This window comes from Anolis sagrei, chromosome 2 (assembly GCF_037176765.1).
Source record: "Anolis sagrei isolate rAnoSag1 chromosome 2, rAnoSag1.mat, whole genome shotgun sequence".
Lineage (NCBI taxonomy): Eukaryota > Metazoa > Chordata > Lepidosauria > Squamata > Dactyloidae > Anolis > Anolis sagrei.
In genome coordinates this window covers 40,323,524-40,350,556 of record NC_090022.1, presented here as the reverse complement: position 1 = coordinate 40,350,556, position 27,033 = coordinate 40,323,524, and the positions used below count along the sequence as shown (strand labels likewise).

Genomic DNA, 27,033 nt, shown 5'->3' with positions numbered 1-27,033 from the left:
AGGAGGCACTGCAGAAATTGCTCGGCATATACTTCAGCCTAGATAAAATGAAATGTTTTCAATGGAGTAACTTATTCTGTGTTGAAATCTGTTCACAGTTTAAACTCTGTAAGTTCTTCTCCCTTAGTGTTTTAAAGTTGCTGGTATGACTAATTGGCCTCTAAATTACCTGCCTGAAGTTAATTATATTCTTAGTGTTTACTGCAACTTGTAATTTTGCCAGATTTCCATTGACAGGAGGAGGAAGTCGAAAGCTGTAAGCTAGTAGACATTTAACTGAAGGGATCCTGAAGGTTTTCCTTTTTATTAATCTGAAAGTACAAGCTTATTTAATATTCCACAAATGTTCTGACTATTGGAACAATACTGAATTGTTGATGTTACCCATTGCACTTTGTGGTCAGATATGTGCTAATATTAGTAAATCATGTTTGTTTGGGGTTTTTTTTTGTAAATGTCCGCATTGCATGACTAATGAGAAAAATAGTGAAGTGGAATCTATTAAGAGTTCATTTTTTTTGCCTTCATCCAATATAGCTCTGAAAGAAGCTAAAGTATGACTGTCAATCGCAAGAATGGGCACCCTTGACAAGTCCAGGGGCCATCCTTATCAGGGCTTCCCATGGGATGTCATGTAGATGGATGTTTTCAAGAGGACAGCCTCATGCCATAGCCCACATATTGCCTGTTTTTGCTGTTTAAGATTGTATAGTTAGTGAATATTTTGAGATTAATAATGATTGATAACATATAGCAGTTAAATAATGGAAGCAATTATTATTAAAATGTGAAAAATTGTCTTCTGAGTTCTAAAACCTCACAAACTATATGGGCTGCATGGGATTTACAGTTCACAGTTCATCCAGCATAAAATAGTAGAATATTGGTATCTCATAATGAAGGTAGAATTATTTGTTTCAAATAGATAGTGAAGATTTTCCCATTATGTGTTATGCAGTTGTCTTGTAATAAATGCTTTCATACAGAGTATAACATTTAAGAAAAGCTGTCCATATCTGTTAAGCCAATAGATTTTCTGTTTGTTTTAATGGAAGTGGGCCTTGATTTGAATGTTTAGGGTTGTTCTGCACACCTTTTTGGGATAAATCGCTTAGTCAAAATTGGGATGCGCATTACATTCAATGCCACATTAGAATCATGCCTAATACCCCCCCCCCCTTCCAACATCCCTCTAATCTAAATGCTTCTCTCTTGCCAAATACTCAGACTGTGTGCCGTCACCACACCAAGCTCAAGTTCCTCCTTTTCATCAGGGCATGGAGAGACACGCAGACCCCAGGTGCCTTTGCTGGCCACTTTTACCACCAGAATGGCTACCAAGGGAGGGGGAAGGAGCCGAAGTGTTTGCACAGTCTGCTAGGTCTCGCAGGGTGGAGCTATGTCCATTAGGTCGGCGCCATTGAGGCGCTGTGTTCAACATCGCTTTGCATGACTGTTGGGGATGAGAGACAGGGCCTTCTCAGTGGTGGTACCTCGGCTTTGAAACACCCTCCCCAGGGAAATTAGATCGGCTCCCTCCCTCCTTAAAATTGATAAGTTTTAGTTATGTGATTTTAAAGTTTATGTTTTTTTTTATTTTTATATGTATTCAAGGCATCAAATTGTTCCTCTGCTGTGAGCCGCCTTGAGTCTCTTTCAGGGTGAGAAGGATGGGTTATAAATGTAGTATGTATATATAAGTACAAGGGTCAGAACTTTAAGAGTGGCAACTATTTATTTACATATAATACAAAAGAGATACATGCCACCAAGTTTTACAATCCTTCAATATATTCAACAGCATTGTGTACAACCTGTTTCCAATGATGTGGAAGTCGTAGGATACCTGTTGTAGCACTTGTTCTATTGATAGTTCGAATGGAGCAGTCTACGGCCACAAAAATCTCTGGAACAGTTCTGAAGCGAATGACACGAAGTGGTTCCTTCATTTTAGGAATTAAGTCAAAGTCACAAGGGCTTAAGTCTAGGGAGTATGGTGGATGGTACAACACTTCCCAGCCCCATCGATAGAGCAAATCAGCCACAGCTTGTGCTGCATGTGGCTTAGCAAAATGATAGGGGCGTTCTGCAAAAAGTGTCGCCATTTTTTTCTCAAAGCTGGTCTGACATGGTGTTCCAAAAATAAGTAGTAATACTGCGCATTGATGGCCTGATGTGGGGGAACGGTATGCACTAGGATGACACCAGCATAGTCATGCACGAGAATCACCATAACTTTCACGTTGCTGGGGTTCTGACAAAATTTCAATCTTTGTGATGAGCCGTAATGACACCATTTGTTCGATTGGCGTTTCAATACTGGCTGGTACGATCTGGCCCAAGTCTTATCCAGCATAATGTTACGGCGTAAGAAAGCTTCTCCTTCACGCTCATAGCGCTCCAAGTAGGTACGAGCAGCATTGTATTGTAGCAATTTCTGTATTTCCATCAAATGATGTGGAACCCATCGTGAGGCAATTTTTCTCATACCCAGGTGTTCCTTCAGAATGTGGAGCACAGTTGTTTGTGCAAATCCTGTGTTTTGGGCCAGCTTATGAATCTTATGGCATCGATCACTGTCTACGAGTGCGTCAACAGCATTCACTTCCACTTTGCTTACACTAGGGCAGCCTGGCCAATGTATGTTTGCCACATTTTTGCGTCCTTCGTTGAAGGCTTTTACCCACCTTGCTACTGTTTTGTAATGCAATGCAGATTCCTCACAAGCCTCTTGAAGACCTTGATGACACTGTTGTGCTGTATGACCTTTGGCACATTCAGTCTTCATCCACCTCCATTGTTCTTGTTTCGCAAACATCGCAAAAACACTTACTTTAGACCGCAAGGTAATATGAGGCTCAGTTCTTCGCATCCCTCCGCATACGTGGAAGGGCAAGTCTTTTTGCTCAGAGGTAAGGTTTATTTATTTCCAACATTTCCATTCTGCCGTTCTCAACCCCCGAGGGGTGACTCAGGGCAGCTTACAAACCGGCTACAATTCGAGACCTCAATATAATACAAATATAAACACAAATAGCAACAGTTGGCATGGAACTAACGTGTGGTATACGCAACGTTCTTTGGTTTCGTTGTGTGGCATCTTTACAGCAATGACGCCTCTTTTATATATATATATATATATATATAGAGAGAGAGAGAGAGAGAGAGAGAGAGAGAGTTGTGGGGGGGTGTGGGTGGGTGGGTGGAATATGAACAGCATTTTGGGCAGTACCATTATTTTTATCACCAAGCTATTGGGCAACCTTTGCCATCTAGTCACGTCTTTTTTAATCTCTGACCACATTCTCGTAATTATCCTGAAATAAAAAAAAACTGTTTTTGTTCATGAAGCATAGACATAAATATTTTACCCTCATGACTACTTTACATTCTCAAATTCCTTCCAATTTCATACTACTACTTTTTAAAATTAAAATCTTAGATTTGTCCTTTTTGATTTAAATCCTGATAAGTTTCCATCACTATTTTTTCACACTATGTAAGGGGTTAGTCTTTTTAATTCAAAGCCTTTAATACTCTTCTCCTCTTCTCCTCTCTTATTCTAATATTTAATATCTCTAGTCCTATAATAAATAGAGGTGACAAGGGGCATCTCTGTCTGGTCCCATTTTGAAACTCAATATTATTTGATAGTTGTCCATTCATTTTCAGCCTAGCTCTTTGATTGGAATATATTGCCTCCACCTCCCTTTTAAATTTCTTCTTACTTTCAGCAGTGGGCAAACGATCACATAAGGTTCCTGATTTGTATTTGCTGATGTAGGTATGCCAGATCATCAGTGTATAAACAGATTTTTTTTTACGGTTACAACACATAACGATGCACCTGAAAGAAGTTTGGAGTTCATATTATATAATCCAGAATTTAGCCAATAAAAAGGTGTTTTGTGTTTCTTCATTGTACAATTGTTTGTTTACGAATAGAGGCATTAACATCCAGTATTGTCTGGTTATTAAGCTTGCAATGTACTAATGCACTCAGTACAGCTGCAGACATAGAAGGCTAGTCCTTTGTAAGAGCAGATGGCTCTAATGAGATTGGATGGTACCACACATATCAAAAGACAAGATTCAATGGTTTGTTGTAACACAGAATGATACTGTGGCATGGATGAACACATGCATGAAAATAAGAATCTGTACCCTTACTAGCTATTCAGTGTTCTGGATTGAGTCACCAAGTTTCTGTTCTTAAGAAACTTATATAGAATCATGGTTGAAAGAGACCATCTAGCCCAACCTCCTGTGATACAGAAATACACAGTCAAAGCACTCCCAATAGATATGTATGGTCCTGATACTCCAAGTCTGAATAAGTATAGCTAATGCTAGTGAAATTTGTGAGGAAATGTAATAACCAGAGGCGGCCCTAGGTAATTTTCAACGGTAAGCAAACAGTATTTCCCCCCCCTCCCCCCAACCAATCACTGATATATATTTTCTGTTCGTCGTGGGAGTTCTGTGTGCCATATTTGGTTCAATTCCATCATTAGTGGAGTTCAGAATGCTCTTTGATTGTAGGTGAACTATACATCCCAGTTACTACAACTCGTATATGTCAAGGTCTATTTTCCCTCAAGAGCGCCCCTGGGCAAAATCAACTATACTTCAAATGCTTACTTTGCCTAATGGGTTGAGCCGCCTCTGGTAGTAACTTAGTTTGTATTACCTGTTCCCATTTTCATTTTTTGGTTTTTGTAATGCAAGTAGAATAGTATGTATTCTTTTTGCAGGGCTGGAGAGAGATAATCTGGAGAGGTATGAATTCAGATCAAGCAATGTACTTGGATTACCACTATTTCACAAATCCTCAGCCTCCAGCTTTGCATTGTCATGCGTTAGCATGAGTAGCATGCAGATTGACTCTAGCCCAGTTAACTGTGTGTGTGATGAAATTACTCATAAAAGAAAAACACACGAGACTTCGGCTTAAAGTAGAAAAGAAAATATTGTAGTATTGGCAGCATACAAAAACAAAGTAGCAGGATTACTGTTTCCACAAAAGTAACATGAAACAATATCTTCTGAGAGATATCACTACTCAGCTGAGATAAGCAGGAAACCTTGTCCTCTTCTCATGGCTGTGTCTTCGCAGGACATCTGCAGCATAGTCCCCGGCTTACACAAAGCATAACGGCACAAACAACATTGATCCTTACAACAACTTAGATAAAGTACATTGCAACCTCTTAGTAGCAACATGCATCTCATACACAAAATAAGTGGTGAACAAATGCGATGTGAAACTGGAAATGGTGCTTGGAGCAAATTCACATCCACCAGTTCAGAAGCCTCACGTCTCTCCAACCTAGTGTTCCATTTGTTTGCCACTTTTCTCTGATTGCATATTATGATGTGGGATATTTGGGGAGTTCCTTAATTTTTGAATCTTGTTGTCAAGAGCATTGTAGTTTTGGCACTGTTGGATGATTCAGACTCCTTCCCAGTGCTGCAGTGGTCTGAGTTTTGACCATATGGGCTTTGTTGGGGCTGATCTGGAGTTCTGCACTCTGAATTAACCCTGGAATAAAGTGTCCGTGTAGATGCGGCCATAGTCTCATAAAAAGTAGGTTAATTGAAACAATAGTATTTACAAAAGTGCTGATTTAGGATTTGCTAATTAATTCATTGGGCAAGCTCTAGTTCAGAGCAGCACTTGGATTAAGGCTTTAGACACATTCTCACCCACCTTCATATCTACAGTATAAAATGTTATTTAATTTCAGAGTATTGCAGCTTGATAATTGTAAAAGTGATGCAGACAAAGATCTTTAACAGTGGGTAAGAACCTATTAGATTGCTAAGAACTTAATAGGTGGCAGGCGTAGGAGTAAATCACAATTTTTTTCATTTAAGCGATCCCTCATAGCCCGAGGATGATGGTCCTCTAAGCGTAGTGTCTTGATGGTGGGTCCGGTCTGTAGGTGACTACAGTGAAGACATCGATTTCCAGGTGGAAGGCTGTCTTGGTCAGGGTTGACTTTATGCGCCTTCCTTTTGCACATTTCTCCCTTTTGTCTCCCATTCGTTCCTCTTCAAATTCCACAGCAGTGCTGGTCACAGCTGACCTCCAGTTAGAGTGTTCAAAGGCCACTTCTCAATGTCCATGCCACAGTTTTTAAGGTTGGCTTTGAGCCCATCTTTAGATTTCTTTTCCTGTCCACCAACATTACGTTTCTCATTCTTGAGTTGGGAGTATAGTAACTGCTTTGGGAAACTGTGATCAGGCATTCGGACAATGTGGCCGGTCCAGCAGAGTTGATGGCAAAGGAGCTTCGCTTTAACGCTGGTGGTCTTTGCTTCTTCCAGTATGCTGACATTTGTCCGCCTGTCTTCCCAAGAGATTTGCAGGATTTTTCAGAGGCAATGTTGATGGAATCGTTCCAGGAGTTGAGTGTGATGTCTGTAGACAGTCCGCTTTTCGCAGGTGTATAGCAGGGTTGGGAGGACAATAGCTATATTATAAACAAGCATTTTGGTCTCCTCTCTGCTTCATTCAGAAAACATGCTGCACTTGCAGAGCTCAGGCAGTGTTGTATTTCCATGTCAATGTTGACCTTTGTGGAGAACTGGCTTCCTCTGCTAGAAAACTAGCAGAGCAGTTTTCTTTCTTGACAGTGATGACTTTTTCTGCTTTTGCTCTGCTGTCACTACACACCCCTTCAAAAAGTAGTATACCAACATAGTGCATCAACATGATCTTAGCCTCTCTCTGCGCACAGCAAGCAACCTATACTGGTTACATGGGCAGCTTACATCAGCAAACTTATTACAGCTTTTTGTGGAGTAGAGGAAATTTGTTAGGTGCGGTGAAAGAGAGTAATCCAAGAAGGTTTTGTCTAATGCCAGTGAAAGTTTCTCTGCTATATCACTTAGGTTAGGATGGGGTCTGGCCCACAGCATGCAATGAGAATTCACCCATTCTTTCACTACCCTCATTTGGTTCTCAGTAAATTGGATCAAGATATGTACTACATTTTGTTGTTGCTGTTATGTGCCTTCAAGTAATTTCTGACTAAAGCAAACCTATCATGGAAGTTTTCGGTAAGATTTGTTCAGAGTGGTTTTGTCTTTGTCTTAAGACATATGTAACTTGCCCATAGTCACTTTCAATTCCTGAGCAGGGATTTGAACTCTGGTCTTCAGAGTCATAGTCCAATGCTCAAATCACTAAACCATGCCATCTCAACAATTACTGAGCAGTGTATACTTTGGCCCTGAAAAATGAATGAACAATTACCCTGTAATATATTACTTTACTTACTATTGAAGAAAGCAAAGTGTTTGATTGGAAACTCGTTACAACACAGTGATAAGTAGGAGTACATAATTAACGGATTGGATATATTGAGGGCTTGGGATTTTCATTGTTTACATTGTAGAATAATTACAGTGTTGGATGTCAAGAAGTACAGCAATGATTTCTCACTGTCCTAGGGAAGTCATCTAGTTCGGGCTTAAAACTTAGCAGTGGAAATACAGCTTAAATGTTTTGAAAATCTATTGTTTGAAGTTATTGACATCCATTTTATTATTTTTATTCTCTGTCCTTCAAAAATAGCCATTTACAAAGCAATTTTAGATATATAGTTTTGGCATTTGTGAGTGAAATTTGTATTTAGAAGGACTTTTGGTTTATTCACTTGACAAAGTATAGACCTTTTAAGAGATCTATGCTTAGCTTTCTAAGAAGGGGGAATTCTATTGCCATGTCATTTCATTTTAAAATTCATTTCCCATATATGCTCTATTGAAAATGTGCAGTGCTCTTCCCTTAGAGACACATGCTCAGAGCTATTCAGTTTACTTACCATTTTCTTTTAAATGGCTTTTTGTTTCATATGCCTTCAATTTGCTTGTCAATTTATAGCAATTTCATCAAAGAATACTCAGAGGGGTTTTCTCATTTCCTCACTGAGATAGGTACACCCTACAGCTCCTGATATTTGTTGGTGATCTCCCATTCAAATGCTAACTATGGCTAACCCTGCTTAACTTCCAAGATCAGATGGGATGGGATGCCTTTAGGGTATTTAGTCTACTTGGTTTTTTCAGTTCTGTGTTAACAGCAAAATTTACTGTATTTTAAGTGTTCTGTTAAGACTAAATACTCAGTGATATCAGATGGACAAAGAGGTGGATGAGAAAGTGTCCTGATTGTATGTCAAAGAAGTTTCCAAGTGGTATTTTGTATAGTCTCCTCTTCTATATAGTAGGCACGAGCAAGTTCATCTGGAAGTTACAAATGTCGGAACTAAAGTCAGAAGTTCCAAAGCGTACTTGCGAGTTGGAAGTTCCCTGTAGTTTCAAAGCGACCTGGGCCATTGATTTCAGTGGCTCTTAAATCGATTTAGAAGTATGAGAAAACCTTTTTGATTACAGTAAGCCTGCTTTTGGGGGGGGGGGGTTCAGCCTAAAGTACTTGTCTCCCATTCAATCAGGGCTTACGTTTTGTAAAAGGGAGGGGTTATCCAGCGTCCAGCAGCCTTTGCTGCTTATAAACCCAAGCACATGACTGGAAGGCTCATTCCAGCCAGGGAAGCACGAGGGTGGTTGGGATCTTTTTTGCTGCTGCTGGGTAGGCAGGCAAATGCATTGGAGCCAAAGGAGGTTTGGAGAAGGAAGAAAAGATTTTGGAGAGGGAGGGAGGGAGAGAGAAGAGAAAGAGAGAGAGAAGAAAGAAGGAAAAGTTTGGGAGGGAGAGAAATTAATAAAGTGTGTGAAACTGAGAGAAAGCCTTTCAGTGCAAGTTTTTTTTTGGGTTACTTTTATCTATTCTCTCCAAAAACTCCTGGCCTAAACCTCAACCCTAAGGTGCTTTCTCTAAGTCAGGGGAAAGGCACCAAAGTTATTTGGGGGGGGGGGGCAACTGCCTCCCTTCTGTTCGAAGGGAGAGAAAAGCCTCAGAAGTTTCCCCAGTGTCAGTACTGTTTTCCCCTATTGCACATATGCATAAGCCATTAACAAGAAGATTCAGAAGTTTCGGAAAGTTTCAATTTTTTTCCGGAAAAAATCAGAAATGACTTTAGAATCAAATCACCAGCGCCCCTTACTTTTGAACACAGTTAGGACCTTTTTTGGGGGGGGGGGGGAATCGCTCATGCCTACTCTATAGGTTAGACTTGCAAATATGCCAGGTGATGGTGCAACCTTGTAACTTTTTTCAAGGTTCTCTGGCCACTTTGGTTAGTAACTGTAGCTTGGCAAGCATTAGGAGTACCACATTTCTAAAACCCCGTAGCCTGGTTTCCTTATCAGATAAGTTGATATCTGTCCTTGAAGGAAGTACCTGTTCTCAGTATTTAAAATTTTTATATCCTATGCTTTAAATTAGTTTTGGTTGTATTTTAATTCTGAAATATACTAAATAGGAATTTAGACCTTTCATTTGGGTTGTCTTTTGCTCAGAGTTCAGTGCAGGCGTTTAAAGGTGACATTGTGGATCGTACCTTCCTATTGTAGCAATGTGCATCTTCTGGAGGAAAGAAAATTTATGAACGTTGTTCCTTCACGCCATCAGAATCCCCTATAGGATCAAAAGCATTCAATTGACGGGAGTCTTTAAATCCACAAGAAAGATCCAACATATTGTGCTAGGCGTCATGAGGCATCATGTAGCCCTAAGCAGGCCAGACAGATTGTCCAGGACTCAATAGTTGTCCTGAAGGGATAAAGGGATTCAAAAATGTCATGGAAATATTCCAGTGTAGGTAGGTAATATAAAAAAACAAACCAATAATGGTCACATGAAATGGGTGGATGGGAGGGAATGTTTTGGATAGCTGTTAGTAGGTGAGATGTGTTACTAAAGCCTGCCTTCCTTAGTTCCCACCATTTTAATCTCCATTTTATGCTGAAATCTCAAATCAGAATAAGTACTAAAAATATTCAATGCTCTACATGATTAGGTAGGAAAATCTGCAAAATAAGTTGCCAGTTTTGTGTGGAGGAGGTAGTGCTGTTTTTATCCAAAACGTCTCATTTACTATACTAGATTTTAATAGATTAAGCTGTAATGTCTAATCAGTCTATTTTGTAAAGATGAGGAATAGTGTGCTACCTTGGTGCTCAAATAACCAAGGCAGCACACTATTAATTGTTACTAAGATTGCTAATAAAATAGAAATTTTAATGGTATTCAAGCCTGATAAAATCAGAGGCAGCATTCTTCTATTAATTGTGCTGGGTTCTGTCATTCTCTAGGATGTAGATGGTAAAATACATAGGTCTTAGCATAAAGTCCAACTCTTAGCTTTGATTATTCATACATATGCCATCTTGATTAAGTGAGGCTTAACTGCAGCGGAATGTTGCAGCATGGACCCTATATACTCCATCCTTAGAGGCGCCGCAAACTAGGCTCCTGCAGGAGCAAACCTTGCCAGCACGTCCCTGACGTCATGAGACTGCGCCTCTCTCCCCGCCCCTTTCTCCGTGCCAGAATGGTTTTTCTTTGCTAGGGCAGCATTGCCAGCGTATTCTCTCAGTTGAATTCTGCCAACTGAGAGAGTATGCTGGCAATGCTGCCCTAGCAAAGGAAAAACCACTCTGGCACGGAGAAAGAGGCGGAGAAAAGGGCGGGGTGTGAGGCGGAGTCTCATGACGTCAGGGACGTGCTGGCAAGGTTTGCTCCCGCAGGAGCCTAGTTTGCGACGGGTCTTAGTTATTTTGAATCTCATGGTCACATGCTATACTTGAACTTTATAGTGTAGATTTACAGTTTTTTTCCCTCTTAAAGAATTTTGTAATTCTGTAAATACTCGCTTTCTACCAATTCTACTTACATCTTTTCACTTCAGCATGTGTGGTATTACTTTGGCTACAAAATCAATGTATCCAGAATGTGAACAATGGCAGTAGAAGCAATAGTCTTCCTCTAAATTAGTAGAGGATGAGGATTTAGCTTCAGTTGACCTCAGAAATTATCCTGAATCTTAGAAGGCTGACTTTTGCTTCAGTGTCAAAAAAATGAGGCCAACTTTTCTTTCACCTCCTGCCTATACGTCCGTGTTAACTGTGGACTAGATGCTGTTTCTTACAGTGCTACAATAAACTATTCTCTTCCTGCACAGCCTTCTAACCTGCTATAGTGTTGTGATAAGAAAATACGTCGCAGTATTGTTGTTTGCCACTCTCTCTTACCCAGTCTGCAGTGCTGAAATGATCCTAATAGATAGCATTGCTGGATTATCTATCAGCTCCAGACCGACTGAGTAAGAGTAACACTTCTGCATAACATTGCAGGATTTGTGTAAAACACTCAGAACTTAACCTGTAGTGTGAACTACCTTACATGACTGCTACTGTTCTTTGCAATATGGGAGAATAATTTATCTTTAAAATGTTCACTGTAAATAAGTATTGGGGTAGAAAGAGAATTGTTCTCCTTCATGCTACCTCTCTGGGAATTTGGAAAAGTATGTGGATGGAAGCACAGCTACATTAGAAGTTTTCATTTCTCCATTGTTCTATTGGGCAGCTCTCACTTTTGTCATTGGGACATACAGATATTTAGACTACAAGATGATTCTTTCTCCATTTCTTCTTTTTTCCTTTTCCAGTTTCTCCATTCTACATTCCATTTCTCATTATTCTTGTGTCCCCTTCTCCCACCTACTAAGCAATCAGCATTCTGTAGCCAATAGGCATATTTACTCTCATTGGAATGCATTTTCGGGGAGCAGAGAGGGTTTCTCCTAAGGGATCACCCCAATCTTCAGAAGAGCAATGAAAGTCTGCCGGTTTCTTTGGATCTGTTGCCATATCCCCTCTTATAAAGGTTGTTGTTCTTTGGATTTGCTTTGGAATGCAGAAAACATGGGTTTTCTGCATTCTTTGCTGTTCTTTGAATTAGTATAACTAGCTTATATATCAACAAAATATTCCTATGACAAAGCAATATGTTTAGATTTAGCTCTCGGAGTTAGTAGCCATCAGCCTAAGATGGAAATACATTAGACTTGCATTTGACAGAAGTGTGTGGAAGTGCAGAAAGTGCTAGGTAACATGCTGTGTTCACAGGAATTATGAAGAATAATGACAGAGATAAAGATTTATTTGGAATGAATTCATGATTATCAGGTGCTGATACGTTTTTAGTGGAAAGTGAAAACAAGGCTCCCTTTCACTCTCCCAGTGACTTAGTGTTGAAAGAAAATAGAACAGTTTTCTTCACACTCATGTCTTAAGTAGTTTTCAAAAGGGCTTGTTGAGGTTTTTATGTATTTTTTCAATTATATGCATTAAATTCAATACATTAGATCAGGTGTACAGCTGAGGTGTTTCTGGCGACTATGGCCCATATTTTGCTCTGTTTTTTTAAAAAAGGATTTTACCTTTTCACTAGATCAGTTTTATTTTTGTCATTATTCTTTGCCACAATCCTAATCCCCACTCCACCACCTGCTTACAGATGTTTGTAGGTGATAATAGAATTCCCTCCCCTCTAAGTGGGGGGACGGGGGACTAAATTGAATCCATGGACCAAACTCCCAATCGTCAGTGCAAATGCTCCCCCCAGGTCTTGGGACATTTCCAAAGGCTCTCCAGGCTACAAACTTTGCTAGCACCTGAGCAACAGAAACTACTCTATACAAATGACAGGCTAATGTCAGCTGTAAAATACATCTTTTAATTTCAGAATTTATTATAACTACCTGTCAGTTTTATTGCTTCCCTGTTGCCCTTTTAAGTTTATGTGTTAATGTGTTGTCATGATTGTAGAAGCTTGTAGGAGAAAGTATTGAGAAACAGTGCCAGTTGGAGGCTGGCAGAGACGTGACTGCTAATGATGACACAGTGAATGTACCATTTGTTTTAGCTTTTCTCTGATTGACAGTCTCTCTGTTGTGATTGTCAGACGTATAGATTCAAGAAAGAAGGATTTATTCTGAGTAATTTCAGTTGAATGAGATGTTACTAACTTGTGTTTTCTGCATTTAACAGTTTAGTACTGTCCATTTAATGAAATACAAAAAATAGCCTGAAAGCAATCAGTTGGCATAACACTTCAAACTGTAGACACAAGAGTGATTTGTTGGCTTTCAGTGGCCTATATAGCTCATCTTTATATCTAGACTTCAGAATGGCACTCTTTCAGTAATCAGGATGGACTTGAGTGAGTTGTTTTTAGAAAACACGAGCACTAGGTTTCTTAAGAGGTAATACAGTGTGCTAGGTCAAAATTTTCAGGCTGTTTTTGGATGGACACAATATATTAATGTGTAAGGTTTTGTTTTTTTGAAGGTCAGTTGTGAAAAGAGGAAACTTCTCTAAAATAAGTAATGGTTAGAACCCCCAATTCATATAAAAGTAATATTCTGAAGGTGTTCAAATGCTTTGAAGTGTAATGCTAACATTTGTGTGAATGTACCACTTTAAATTTTTGGACATGACACACTTGCTAGTTGAGACAAAACTTTCCCTTTTTTGATGAAATGTTTATTTTATTGATGCTTGGTTCCAGCCACCCATTTGTTTGAATATAGTCACTGACAATAAGTATCCCTTTTTTATTTCTTCTCACTTCATAGGAAACCTAGGATAAATTCTCAGCTTGTTGCACAACAAGTTGCTCAGCAATATGCTACCCCACCACCTCCTAAAAAGGAGAAGAAAGAAAAGGTGGAAAAGCAGGAAGAGAAAAAACCAGACAAAGAAAAAGAAATTAGTCAAAGTGTTATAAAGAAGAGTACCACCAAGAAGACTAAGTATGTTTCTGAACCACCCATTGAAAGCAGTCATTTCCAAACTTTTAGATTCTATATCAATATGCAAATGATCTAATGTATCCGTAACCCTTAGTCATGTACAACCTTGTCCTCCCTTGTTTTCAGTTAATCCCAGAAGATCTCAAGATTTCCCAATGCATTATTTGTAGTGATCCCTAAACTCTGTGATTGCTCAGTCATTCTCTCTCCCCACACTCAGTGCCACCTCCATCTCTTAATTCATGACAAGATTTCTTCCATTCTGCTACCCCAACTTTATATTTGTATCCTTTCTGAGTGGGGAGAGGAGTGGAGTGATGCACGTTTATGCTTTATATAACTGTTAGGATGATTTTTCCTTCTTCCAATTTATGATTTTATTGATGAGTGTGACAGCTGCTTTTGTGGTGTGTTTGTGTTGTGTTGGGTTGTGTTGTGTGTGTGTGTGTGTGTGTATAAGTGAATAAAGCCTCTTGGGTGTTAACGTAACGTGCTTTAGTATTTATATTTTTCCAGGAAAAATGCTCTTTAGCATTAAGTTTTTTTTGTGCCTCTCTTTCTTTCAGACCAAAGTCAGATATTGTGAAAGATCCTCCAAGTGAAGCAAACAGCATACAGTCTGGGAATACGACAACAAAGACCAGTGACTCAAATCACACTTCAAGGTAACTTATGAAAAAAACGTATTTTTATTAATTGTGAACATAAGTAGGGTAATACTAATCTTGATAATAAAATTCTGCTTACATTTTCTCTCAATATAATGTATCTTATTTACATTAACCATACCTATCCCAATTACACACATATCGACCTCTTGTGTCTAACAGTTTTTCTGTATTTGCTGGTGCTGCAGTTCAGAGATGGCATTTTAAATTTAAAACAAGATTATTGGGGAAAAAACATGCCTTTTTTACCTCATTCCCTTACAACCTGAACTTGGGGGAAGTGTTTCTGGTTCCTACTGAATGGATGAATTTTCAGCCAAGAGGATGGAGAATTGGCCAAGTACACACCAAAATTGCTCACCTCAGTCTCCGTTATCTGAGTGCACCAGAATTCCTGTTGGGCAAGTGTATAGGTTCCTCTTCCCTTCCATAGAAGAAGCAGGCTCCTTATGAGGCTCTGCATGCTATCATCCCTTCTCGCAAAAGTAGGAACAAGAAGATAGTTCTTAGTAGATATTTGTACTTGGTCTTGAATTGTTGTTGTTCATTCGTTCAGTTGTTTCCGACTCTTAGTGACCTCATGGACCAGCCCACGCCAGAGCTCCCTGTCGGCCGTCACCACCCACAGCTCCTTCAAGGTCAATCCAGTCACTTCAAGGATACCGTCCATCCATCTTGTCCTTGGTCAGCCCCTCTTCCTTTTTCCTTTCATTTTCCCCAGCATCGCTGCCTTCTCCAAGCTTTCCTGTCTTCTCATTATGTGGCCAAAGTACTTCATCTTTGCCTCTACTATCCTTCCCTCCAATGAGCAGTGGGGCTTTATTTCCTGAAGTATGGACTGGTTGGATCTTCTAGCGGTCCAAGTCAGTCTCAGAACTTTCCTCCTACACCTCAGTTCAAAAGCATCTATCTTCCTTCGCTCAGCCTTCCCAAAGGTCCAGCTCTCACATTCGTAGGTGACTATGGACAATACCATTTCTTTAACTATGCGGATCTTCGTTGCCAGTGTGATGTCTCTACTCTTCGCTATTTTATCGAGATTGGACATTGCTCTCCTCCCAAGAAGTAAGCATCTCTTGATTTCCTGGCGGCAGTCTGTGTCTGCAGTAATCTTTGCACTTAGAAATTCAAAGTCTGTCACTGCCTCCACGTTTTCTCCCTCTATTTTCCATTTGTCAATCATTCTTGTTGCCATAATCTTGGTGTTCTTTTTAAATGTTTACCTGCAACCCAGCTTTTGCACTTTCTTCTTTCACCTCAGCTCCTCCTCGCTTTCGGCCATCGAAGTGGTATCATTTGCATATCTAAAGTGGTATCATCTGCATATATAATGTTTCTTGCAGCAATTTTTACCCCAGCCTTGCATTTGTCAAGCCCCGCACATCACATGATGTTTTCTGCATACAAGTTGAGCAGTCTTTGGCATTCCCCTTTTTTGGTATGGGGATATAAATTGATTTTTTCCATTCTGATGGCCATTCTTGTGTTTTCCATATTTGCTGGTTTATGGCATGCATCGCCTTGACAGCATCATCTTTCAAGATTGAAAACAGTTCAGCTGGGATCCCGTCGTCTCCTGCTGCCTTGTTGTTAGCAATGCTTCTTAAGGCCCATTCAATCTCAGGATGTATGGTTCTACTTCCTTCACCACACCGTCAAAACTATCCTCGATATTATTATCCTTCCTATACAGATCTTCTGTATAGTCTCGCCACCTTCACTTGATCTTTTCAGCTTCTGTTAGGTCTCTGCCATCTTTGTTTCTTATCATGCCAATTTTTGCCTGAAAATTTTCTCCAATGTTTCTAATTTTCTGGAAGTGGTCTCTTGTCCTTCCTGTTCTGTTGTTTTCTTCCACTTCCATGCATTGCTTGTTTAAAAATAGTTTCTTGTCTCTTCAGGCATTTAATTGGGCATATCTCCCCCTATCACTGTTTCCTTTTGCTTTCCTCCTTTCTTGGGCTACTTCCAGTGTCTCAGCAGACAAACATTTTGCCTTCTTGGTTTTCTTTTTCTTTGGGACGTACTTTGTTGCCGCCTCCTAAACAATATCGCAGACTTCTGTCCATAGTTCTTCTAGGACTCTATTTACTAAATCTAGTCCTTTAAATCTGTTCTTCACTTCCACTGTATATTCGCTAGGAATGTTAGTGAGATCATATCTAACTGGTCTGTGTATTTTCCCTGATCGCTTTAGTTTTATTCTAAATTAAGCAGTGAGAAGGTTGTGATCTGAACTACATTCAGCCCCAGGTCTTGTTTTCACCGACTGGATGGATGTCTGCCACCTTTGACTGCAAAGGATGTAGTCAGTCTGATTTCGGTGTTGACCATCTGGTGAAGTCCATGTATAGAGCCGTCTTTTAGGTTGTTGGAAGAGAGTGTTCGTTATACACAGTGAGTTTTCCTGGCAAAATTCTATCAGCCTGCGTCCCACTTCATTTTGTTGTCCCAGACCATGCTTGCCTGTGATCCCAGTTGTCATTTGACTTCCCACCTTGGCATTCCAGTCTCCTGTAATGAAAATAATGTCCCTTTTTGGTGTATTATCCAGTAGATGCTGCAGATCCTCATAGAACTGATCTACTTCTGCTTCTTCAGTAGCTGTGGTTTGGGGTGTATATTTGGATCACTATAATGTTGAAAGGGTTTCCTTGCACTCCAATTGAGATCATTTTGTCATTTTTTGGGTTGTATCCAAGCACTGCTTTAGCAACTTTCTTATTAATTATGAAGGCTACTCCATTTCTTTGGTGTTCCTCTTGTCCGCAGTAGTAGATCTGGTGATCATCTGACGTGAAGTGGCCCATTGCAGTCCATTTCAGTTCCCTGACCCTCAGAATGTCTATCGTTAGTCTTGACATCTCACCAGTAACAACATTCAGTTTGCCCTGGCTCATAGATTTTACCTTCCAGGTTCCTATGGTGTGTTGATCTTTAGAGCATCGGATTCGTCGTTCACCTCCAGCACCATTGACCGCTAGCCTTCCTTTCGGCTTTGAGTTAGCTGCATCATCAAATCCGGGGCTAGTTGAACTTACCTCTGCTCCTCCCCAGTAGCATTTTGGCCATCTTCCGACCTGGGAGTCCCATCTTCCAATGACATACCGACATACCTCTGGTTGTACTGGTCCATTTAGTTTTCTTAGCAAGAATACTGGGGTGGTTTGCCATTGCCTTCCCCAGGGATCGCGCCTGGTCTGACTCTCTGCCACGACCGTCCCGTCTTGGGTGGCCCTTCACGTTTTTGCTCATGACATCATTGAGGTGCTCAAGCTCCAGTGCCACGACAAGGCGGCGATCCTTTGCTCGATCTTGAATACTAGGGTACAAAATACATCTGTGGTACATCAAATTTGAAGTCCACAAGCAAATGTTGCTAGAGTGCTCTTTATTCTTTACCTCATCCTATAACCATGGCAAGGAAAACATCCACTATGCATTCATGACTATAATATGCAGTTTGTCTTTAAGAAAAAGTCATGACAGCTATTTTTCCTTACATTTAATTTAGATTGAAAAGCTCAGAGAAAAACAGCCACGGCCAAAGGCCAAGGAAATAAAACCAGTTTGTATGGCAACTTCCTTGTTTTTGTTTTTCTGGTAGCACTTGTGAGCTCTTGTTTCAAAAGGCTAACATGTGAAAAGGCCATTCATGCAATAAAAACACTATTGCTGTCCTTATGAAACATGCAGACAAAATGTTCTCTAGAGGATTGTAGTACATAGCCAATCTTTTTTGAACAATTCAAAGCTTTCTTTCACTTGTTAATTGAGTTGTTCACTCTCTTAATGTTTTTGTATGGGGAATAGGTTTTTGTAAGGGTTTGACTTTAATGAAAAGCTACTGTTCTGACAATTATGCAGTCATAGGATGAAAAAAGTTTAGTGCTGTACAGGACTGGATGTTCTGTTTATAATCTTTTTGAATGAGAGTAATTTAACAAGCTCTTTAGTTCTTTGTTTGGCTTCATAGGGTGGAGTTGTGTTCTGCATTCTTTCTCACATTTAGTTTCCTTTCTTGTGTTGGGATGTGGAATTTATTTCTTTATGATCGATCCTTTTGAATGATGTAAAAGAGGAGTGGGAATCACATTGCTATCCAGATGTTGTCAAACAGCAAACAATAAGTCTGGATCCTGCAAGCTTTGTTGGCTAGAGGAAGCATTAAAGTAAAAAGTAAAGACAGTAAAAATAATTGAGAACTCCAGCCAAACTGCCTGGGGGATTATGGGATCTGCAATTCAAACATGATTACAAGGTTTTGGTCATGCATGAAGGTGCTGATTTTTTATTTATTTATTGATATTACTGCCACCTGACTAAAGGGTCTGGGAGGACTCCTTTCCAAGGTGCCATCTTGGACACGCATTTCCTGTCTGTAGGCTGGATATCAGGGTGGATGGAGTGTTTTGGCTTCAGAAGAATTCTCTGTTCTTCACCAAGAGATATGTTCAGTGAAGTTAAAGATTTGCGTGTTTGAACCTCGAATTTGGATGGAGAAATGGATTTGGAATTTTGCTCATGTACCATTCACTCTCATTGCCCATAAGGTTACTCTGCCTCTGTTGGGTGGATGTGATTTCAGCTGTGACATTGAATTCACCTGAGATAATTGTCTTGGAGGACTTGTAACACACTGCTGAGGTTGTCTTTAGCATATTGCTAAGCTTGTCTTAGAATTGCATGCCTTTCAAGACAATTATGGGGCTGTTAATATATTGCATGCCATTCATGTCTTGTAGAATACACCCAAGATCTGATATTCTTGGATCAGGGAGAAGGACCGGAATGAGCTTTTGAACATTTTGTCATGGTATTTGACTTTCCTCCTAGCCAGTGTTCTAGACCTGTTAAATTGATTTTTCCCTCAGACTTAGAGTTCTTAACTTCTCATTAGCATTAACTTCTTAACTTCTCCTGTCATTGATGCCGTTGGAAGGTTTCTACTTGACCTTGACCAGCTCTCCTGTCTAAGCACTATTCTACCTTCAAAATAATGATTTGAAATGAACTACTGATGCATATATTTCCAGGTATCATCTCCTTTGCTGATTTAGCAGCACGTTGAAGAGAAATAGACCCAGTGACTTGTAGAATACAAAGGGCTCTTTCAGTTTCTATGACTCAAGAGAAGTGTGTGTGGTCAATCAGGGCAGCTTTGTGGCAATGGTTTCAATGATATGATTCTTCTTGGGCATTAATGCAGTTGGACTTCATTTCGACTGCCATGTTTTACAAGATCTTTAACCTTCTCTGCCAAGGAATACTAATACTTCACCAAACTACAACTTGCATGATTCTGTAGTATTGAGATGTGGCAGTTAAAGTACCGGAAATATAGATGCAGCCTCAGTCTACAAATCCTTACACTACCAACTTCTTCCTCTTGGCTAGTTTTGTTGGTGCTACAATAATCCGCTTGCAATACTGGTTCCAACAAACCTGGCTGTCTAATTCTATCAATGTTTTTGTTTTGAGTGATTACCTCTGTTCTTGTTCCTTCAACCATTTTGGCTACTTACATCTAGTGAGGGGAATTGATTTGGATAGGTCCAGAGGGTAACAGCCTTTTCCTTAAATGTCTAGCTTGCCATTAGAAGCCCAGATCGCCTTGGTGAACATATGCATTCCCTCAATCTGACTATATTTGCAATCATTTTTTATTCTTTTTTGATGTTAGAATGTTGCTATATTCTATTAGGCTTAAAATGTTTACTGACCCAGATTCTGATCTGAGTGAAATTGAAATATGTGTTTCATATATATATGTGTGTGTGTGTGTGTGTATATATATATATATATACACATATACATACACACACACACACATACATATACATATACATACACACACACACACACTTATTCTGATCCCTCTCTGTTGTATCACTTCTTCTTTTACAAAGAAAGCCAATGTGCTATAATGATTACAGGTTTGGACTAGAATTTAGAAGACCCAGGTTGAAATTACAATTTAACTGGCAGGGTGATAGAGTTATCTTGTAAGTAACATCACTCACAGTGTTGTTTTGAGGACAGAAATGAGCCAGAGAAGCTTGAACGTCTTGCAAGCAAAGCATAATATATACATATAGCAATAAAATATTTGATGTGGGATGAAGGAAGTGAAGAATAAAAATGCTTATCACTAGTAGAGTTAGGTGTCTTCAGACTCCACATTGATTAAATAATTTTGGGCTATTTAAAGGAATATTGGGGATTATAATCCATACTTCACCACAAATGACTGACATAAGTAAATTATTAGCTAAAATAATCAGTTTCGGAGGCCCCAGAACTGCCAAAGTGGGACAAGAGTCTGCAACACTTTTTGTCTTGAACCAACTCGCTGTATAAGGTTTGATCTTGACGTACCGTTTCTACATTTCTCCACAGAATGAATAGTTTAATTACTAAAAGCAGCCACTTACATTTGGTTAAATTCATTCTATTTTATGCCCAATTCTTGAGCATGATGGAAAGCAGCTGGCTGGATTTCCTAGATAGTGAATAAATCAAAATGATTTGCATCCACCATTTGCCATAGTGCTCTAGTTAAACACTTTTCAACAGTTACCACACAGCCCTATCTTGAAATTATTTCTTTACTTTGCATTTGCATGAAGGTTTTGCATTCACATGTGAACATAACCCAGCATTTTATTAGTTGCTTTATTGCTCACGTGTTAAGGTGGAACAAATCACTAGCAGAATCTGTGGTTCTTTATTGGTCTGTTTCTCTGAAGAGTCCATAGAAATAAACTGTTTACTGATGGTGCTTATTTCATTGATTGTCTTCAGTGGCCATACACAGAAGAGGTTGTTTGAACAATTTTCTACATGTGTAGTTTAGGTTGCATCTCTGTATAAATCCCTGCAGTTGGAAGGGGATGCTGACTTGTGCTGCTGCCTGTAGTGTTTTCAGCAACAGAGATTTCTTTTTTTAAAAGACAGCACACCTTGCAGATGCTTTCTTGTGGTTTTGTATTGCACAAGTCACAGCTTTGGGGCACTTGACAAGATAAAGAATTCCAAGCATGAAATCCTTGTATTCCGGGAGGGACCCTGAGGCTTTCTTGATACCTGTGTAATTCTGTCATGTTACTGTTTTTTTTCCTGACTGAGTGGAATAGAGAATAACTCCCCATCTCTCCTGAGTTCCAAAAATTGATTCCCCAGCCGCACATGCTCGCTGGGGAATGAATGTGCAGGCTGCCTTTCTAGACTAAGCATTTTAGGAGAACAAAAGGTCAAATGCTGCCGGAGTGAGAGTTGGGTGCAATTTTGTTTAATACATAGACATTAATTAGTGGGCTGGCACCTCTTCTCTCTTTGTACCTTCTACTTCAAAGTAAGCTGACTAAAATGAACCTGAATAGAAGGCTAATCTGTTATATGTAATCAGTGTTCTTCATAAATTATTTCTTTATTATTTTAAGGCCCAGACTGAAAAATGTGGACAGAAGTACCGCCCAGCAGCTGGCAGTCACAGTGGGGAATGTCACAGTAATTATCACAGACTTTAAAGAAAAGACTCGCTCTTCCTCTACATCTTCATCCACAGTGACCTCCAGTGCAGGATCAGAACAGCAGAATCAGAGCAGCTCGGGTTCTGAGAGCACAGACAAGGGCTCATCCCGATCATCAACGCCAAAGGGCGACATGTCTGCAGTCAACGATGAATCTTTCTGAGAATTGCACATGGAATTATAGGAAACTTATGAAATCAGGGTATGAAATCCAACTATTCCAGCTGTCCACGAGGGCTGAAGTCCTGGGAAAGCTACTGGTGCCACTTCCTCCTTCTCTTCCTCCTCCTGTGTTTCAACCTGCTTTTTGGGCCTCGACTCCCTAACCAATGACACCAGGACTATACAGGCTGGCCGTGGACATCAGGCCACCAAGGAATTTCACACCCTGACTATTACTTTTTGACACTTATGTATTCCATTGTTTATATGATTTTACCTAACAATCATTTATAATGGGATGTGCTCCTGACTCTACTTTTTTATAAATCTGCTGTGCACAATTTTTTTCCATGAACATTAAAACAGTTTTTGTTTCATTTCTGGTGAGGAAATATGATGCAGGTGGGAGGGGGGGCTATAGATAGGTTTTTATTTATTATATTCACAAACTTCATCCTCTCATTTTTGTTTTTTCCAGTATATTGTTTTAAATTCAGTTTTCCCTATTCTTCCAGTTATACTGTGTACTATCAGTTTTGATATAAATTATATATAAATATATAAATATATATATATAAATAAAATTATATATAGGGTTATTTGAAACCAATACATGGAAACGCTGGTGCTTGAAACACTGTGAAGCTAAACAATTTTAAGATCTGGGACAGTGAGTGCCGTTTGGAAAATGAACCGGAACTGGTCTTAGATGAACAGAGTATTCCTGGAAGTTCAGACTGAAAACAGGACCTTGCTTTCTTATTATGCTTTGGCTGAAGAGTACTGGACAAAGATAGATGTCTATTTTCTTACTTTTTGTTCTTTTTTTGAAATTGAAAAGGTGCTCCAGGTCACTTGCATTCCCAGTAGAGTATCTGAAAACAATAAAGTCCCCAGCCCTTTCAAACAGCAGTGTTCCAATTTTTTAAAAAAACAGTTACACTGGTTTCAAAATTCTTAATAGTCATAGACATGATGGCTGCACATTAACATTTCCTGTTTTTGCTATTAAAAATCCTAACTTGTATCTCACAGTTTTTATTCTAGCCAATGTCCATATTTGTATTGTTTTGGAGGGAGTAACATCTGTGGGGAAAGGGTTTGTCATCTTGTATGATTAAAGGTAGCCCAAAGCCTTAATACCGAGGATTTCTCCCCAACTCCCCATATTCTAATCAGGCTACTATGTGATCTGATGTCTCATGGCTTGTTCTCATTTCAAAATTTTCCATGACTGACTGCTGTTTTGTTTTCTTTTTTAACTAAATTCATTGTGCATCCTGAGGGTGATCCTTTCTGAAATGAGCCTGTCATCCATGATGATGTGTTCGAGATTGTCAGTTTGGGACATTTCTATAGAAAATAATATTCTGTGGGAGCTAAGGTTGTGAATGAGGTTTCATAATGGCAAGGGAGCAATTATGAAGGGCCAATAATTGTTATCCTTGATTTTTAGAAAAGCTCCCTCCCACTTTTAAGTTGTGTTACAGTTTTACCTAACTTGTGTGTTACCCTGCTTAGAACACTAGAATGGAGATATGGGACATTGTTTTAACAACAGCAGCAGCAACCCTTTAAACTCAATATGTGTGCTTTTTTAGGCGACCCAGAGTGCTTCGCTGTAATTTCAGTGACTTTTTTATGATCTTAAAATGGATACCATGTGGTTGTTTGTTCTTAGAGGGCCACTTGCCAGAACTTGGTGCTAGATTATAACTGTAATCATTACTTGTTTGAAAAAATTATTATTTCTATTGTATGGAGGCAATGAAATTGATGCATTTTATCAGTTTAAAGTAGCAACACAAGCTCCTTTCGTATCAGTTTTAAAATTTAACCTATGCTTAACTGAATAAAGCAACTCTGCTCAAAGATGTGGAGTAGCAGAGCAGTGCCTTTGCAGCTGCAGTTCAATTCTGAACATGGTGGGCTCCTTATTAAATTGTTCTTATATCTAATTATTCTTTCTTGAAATCTTATTCTTAAAGTATTTATTAAAAAAAGAAAAAAAAGAACCAAAGGAAAACCAGATGATTCTCGTAAGCTCTGAAATACATTATCTGTAGTTTTTAATAGTCAGCATCAATCTACATTTTTAACATTGGTATGGTATTGTAAAGACATTCCTTTTCCAAGTTTTACTGTTGCTTTAAAGGATCTCAGGGAGGGTAAATTGGTCAGCCATAATTTATTTTTGGAGGAAAAAAATAATTTTTAAAGAGATGTTTTGAATCCCAGATATGTGTAATTTGCACAGCCTTTTTTAAAATGAATGAACCAGAATGAATTAGGCCTATATCCATTTGGCCCATGCCCAGTAAAAGACCTTAGCTCTGGGCATGTGTCGAGGGAGTGCACCTGTGTATACAAGGGGTGTATTTCCTTCAGTGGCTTACTAGGATAAAGTCTTGGTAAAGGGAAAAAGCAGTGTGAGTGTTGAGAAAATTACTTAATATAATGATCACTACCCACCAAGCACTGCTGCTTCATGCATTTCCGTATGGCTTTTTGTGGGCCGCCATTCAAATGGTGTGCAGCGGCAGATAGTTGGCGGGTTGTTCCTGGTGAAATATGCCCCTTAGGTTAGACGATAAAAGCTTTAACGGTAATGAGCGGCTCATTGGCTTACCAATTCAGTGAAATCCTCTTTGGGTTTTCTTTTCCTTTTCTTTCTTTTCTTTGTAAAGTGTGCCTCTGTGACATATTAGCTCGTAAGAATAAAGTATGCAAATCTATCTTTGGCACAAGTGGAGTGAATGAAACTGCATTTGGCTGAAATTGTCAGCTAAGCATTCAAACTTTCTTGGGCCGCATTTTTAGCTTGTTGCATTGTGACCAGACAACACCCTTAATGGAAGTCCCCTCACTTTTCTGCATTTCAGTTAGCCATAATGTAGTCAGAGAGCATGTTTTTAAATTGTGTAGAGGAAGGGCCAAAAAATACTTGGTAGCCAGTGGCACAGAAAGCAGGTAAGGAAAAAGCACAGTGTTACATTTGCAAGTTTCAATTTTTACACTTCACACATGCACAGACACATCCGTGTGCACACCCATACACACAGCAGCTTTCTTGACTTGTTCATTTCGAAAGAGTCATGCAAAGGGAACAATTTAAAAGTTATAATATGTTTAAGATGGGCAGTTTTAATTGAAATTATTTTGCTTGTTAAAAGTCAGTTTTCTATTTTAAAAGCAGGCAGTATCTTTATTCAGTGAGAGACACTTCCATCTGCCTTATTCCCATTTTCAGTCTACTTTTTTTAACAGCCGTTAACGTAAATTATTGAAAATTATTACTTGCTGACTATAATAACCTTTGCTTGTATGTAACTGAAAAATGGTTTGAGAGCCAACATTTAGGATATGACAATGGAGCTGAACAGTTTTTAATGCGCAAGCAGTTCTGTTCTTGTGTATGACTTGTAACCTTAATTTACTGTGTAAAGATGGTTACATTATTTCTTTAGCTTTGTTTGTTTGGAGACAAATAGAGAATGCTTGTTTAAGTATGTCAAGACATAATTTTATCTTGTGGATTTTTATGTTAATGTATTATACGAGCTATATTTTTCATTTGCCCAGAAAGACAGCTTGTATAACGCTTTTGGAAGTTTTCTGCTCTGTAAAGTCTTTAGAGCTGACAGTCCTGTTAGGTTTGTTTTTAATCTTCATGCTAAAAGTGTCAATGGTGGTTTTGTGAACTGGTCAGAAAAATTCACAGGTTTTAAATGTTTTCGGGAAATTTATATTGGACACTGCTCTTTGTCTAGCAAATAAAAGATGTTAATATATTCCTGTTACCGGCATGTGCACGACTGTTATTAGAAGCCACTTTATCATTTCCCTGCTTTAAATAGAAATGTCTATTTATGAATTCTGCTTGTAGTTTTTTTCACAAATAAAATAGTAACATTTAATTAAACCTGATTTTCTATTTCTTGGTGTTGAGGAAAGCACAAGTCAGAATTTGTATAGGTCATGCTTGATTTTACGCATTTGTGTGCTTGAAAATATATGTGCTTATAGATATCCCAGGTAGGGAAGATGAGGAAGCCAGCTATATTTCTTGCACTTATATACACATTTCTTTTTAAAAATTAAGGGTTGTCAAGAGACGCTTAATTCAATCCCATACCTGGAAACTACAGCTAAATATATTCCTGACAGATGTCCATCCAACCTCCATTTAAAAATCTCCCAGGAAAAAAGTACCTCGCAATTCCAAAATACTGAACAGGTTTCAGTGCTCAGAAGGGCTTTTAAATATTTACTTAGAATCTCCTTTCTTGTAATTTGAATCAATTGAACCACTGGCTGTATGTATCCTCTAGAGCAGCAGAAAACAAAATAAATACTTTAGGAATGTTGTCTTGAGCTACAATATTCCTATGGGGAAAATTACTTACCATATTTTTGCTTGAAAATCTGTATATAACTTTTTGCTATAAAAGATGGGAACAAAAATGGATATGGAGTAGGAAATTCTGATGTTTTATTTACAGTGCAAGAGAATTAAGACACAGAGAGACAGGACAAATTCATATAGTCTGCATTATCTAATTTGTATTTTGATTTATGAAGTACTATCCAAATCGGAAATACTTTGCTCAGTTAAATAATGATCATTTGAAACTTAAGGGAGCAGTATGATAAAGGACCACTTTGGTTCTCTGAAATCTGTCCTGCCATTTCTATGTTAACAGTTGTTTCTTACATGTTATATTTCCTGCGGTGAATAAACTAACCCTTTGGATGAGCTGCTCCTCTCACATACCCTGATAGGCAGGACTAAGGTAGGCCTTTTGTGAGTGTTCCTAGGGGAGTAAACCCCAGAAAGGGCAATCAATATTAAGGTAATGAATGCTCTGAGATGAAATACTCTTCCTCTTTTTTGAATTGCTGGTAAGCATAGGTAAGAGGGGTTTAAATCCCCAGTGCTGT

General features: G+C 39.0%; 1 protein-coding gene across 2 annotated transcripts in view; it reads left to right on the top strand.

The window, feature by feature from the left end:
* Positions 1-26,014, top strand: part of RYBP (RING1 and YY1 binding protein) — a 65,565-nt gene extending 39,551 nt beyond the window's left edge. For both annotated transcript variants that reach the window (XM_060766348.2, XM_067463470.1), the window contains exons 3-5: positions 13,554-13,730; positions 14,297-14,395; positions 21,841-26,014. In XM_060766348.2, coding sequence (XP_060622331.2) covers positions 13,554-13,730; positions 14,297-14,395; positions 21,841-22,093 — 529 coding nt within the window. In that variant the 3' untranslated portion in view covers positions 22,094-26,014. The remainder of the gene's footprint in view (positions 1-13,553; positions 13,731-14,296; positions 14,396-21,840) is intronic.
* The last annotated feature ends 1,019 nt before the right edge of the window (positions 26,015-27,033 follow it).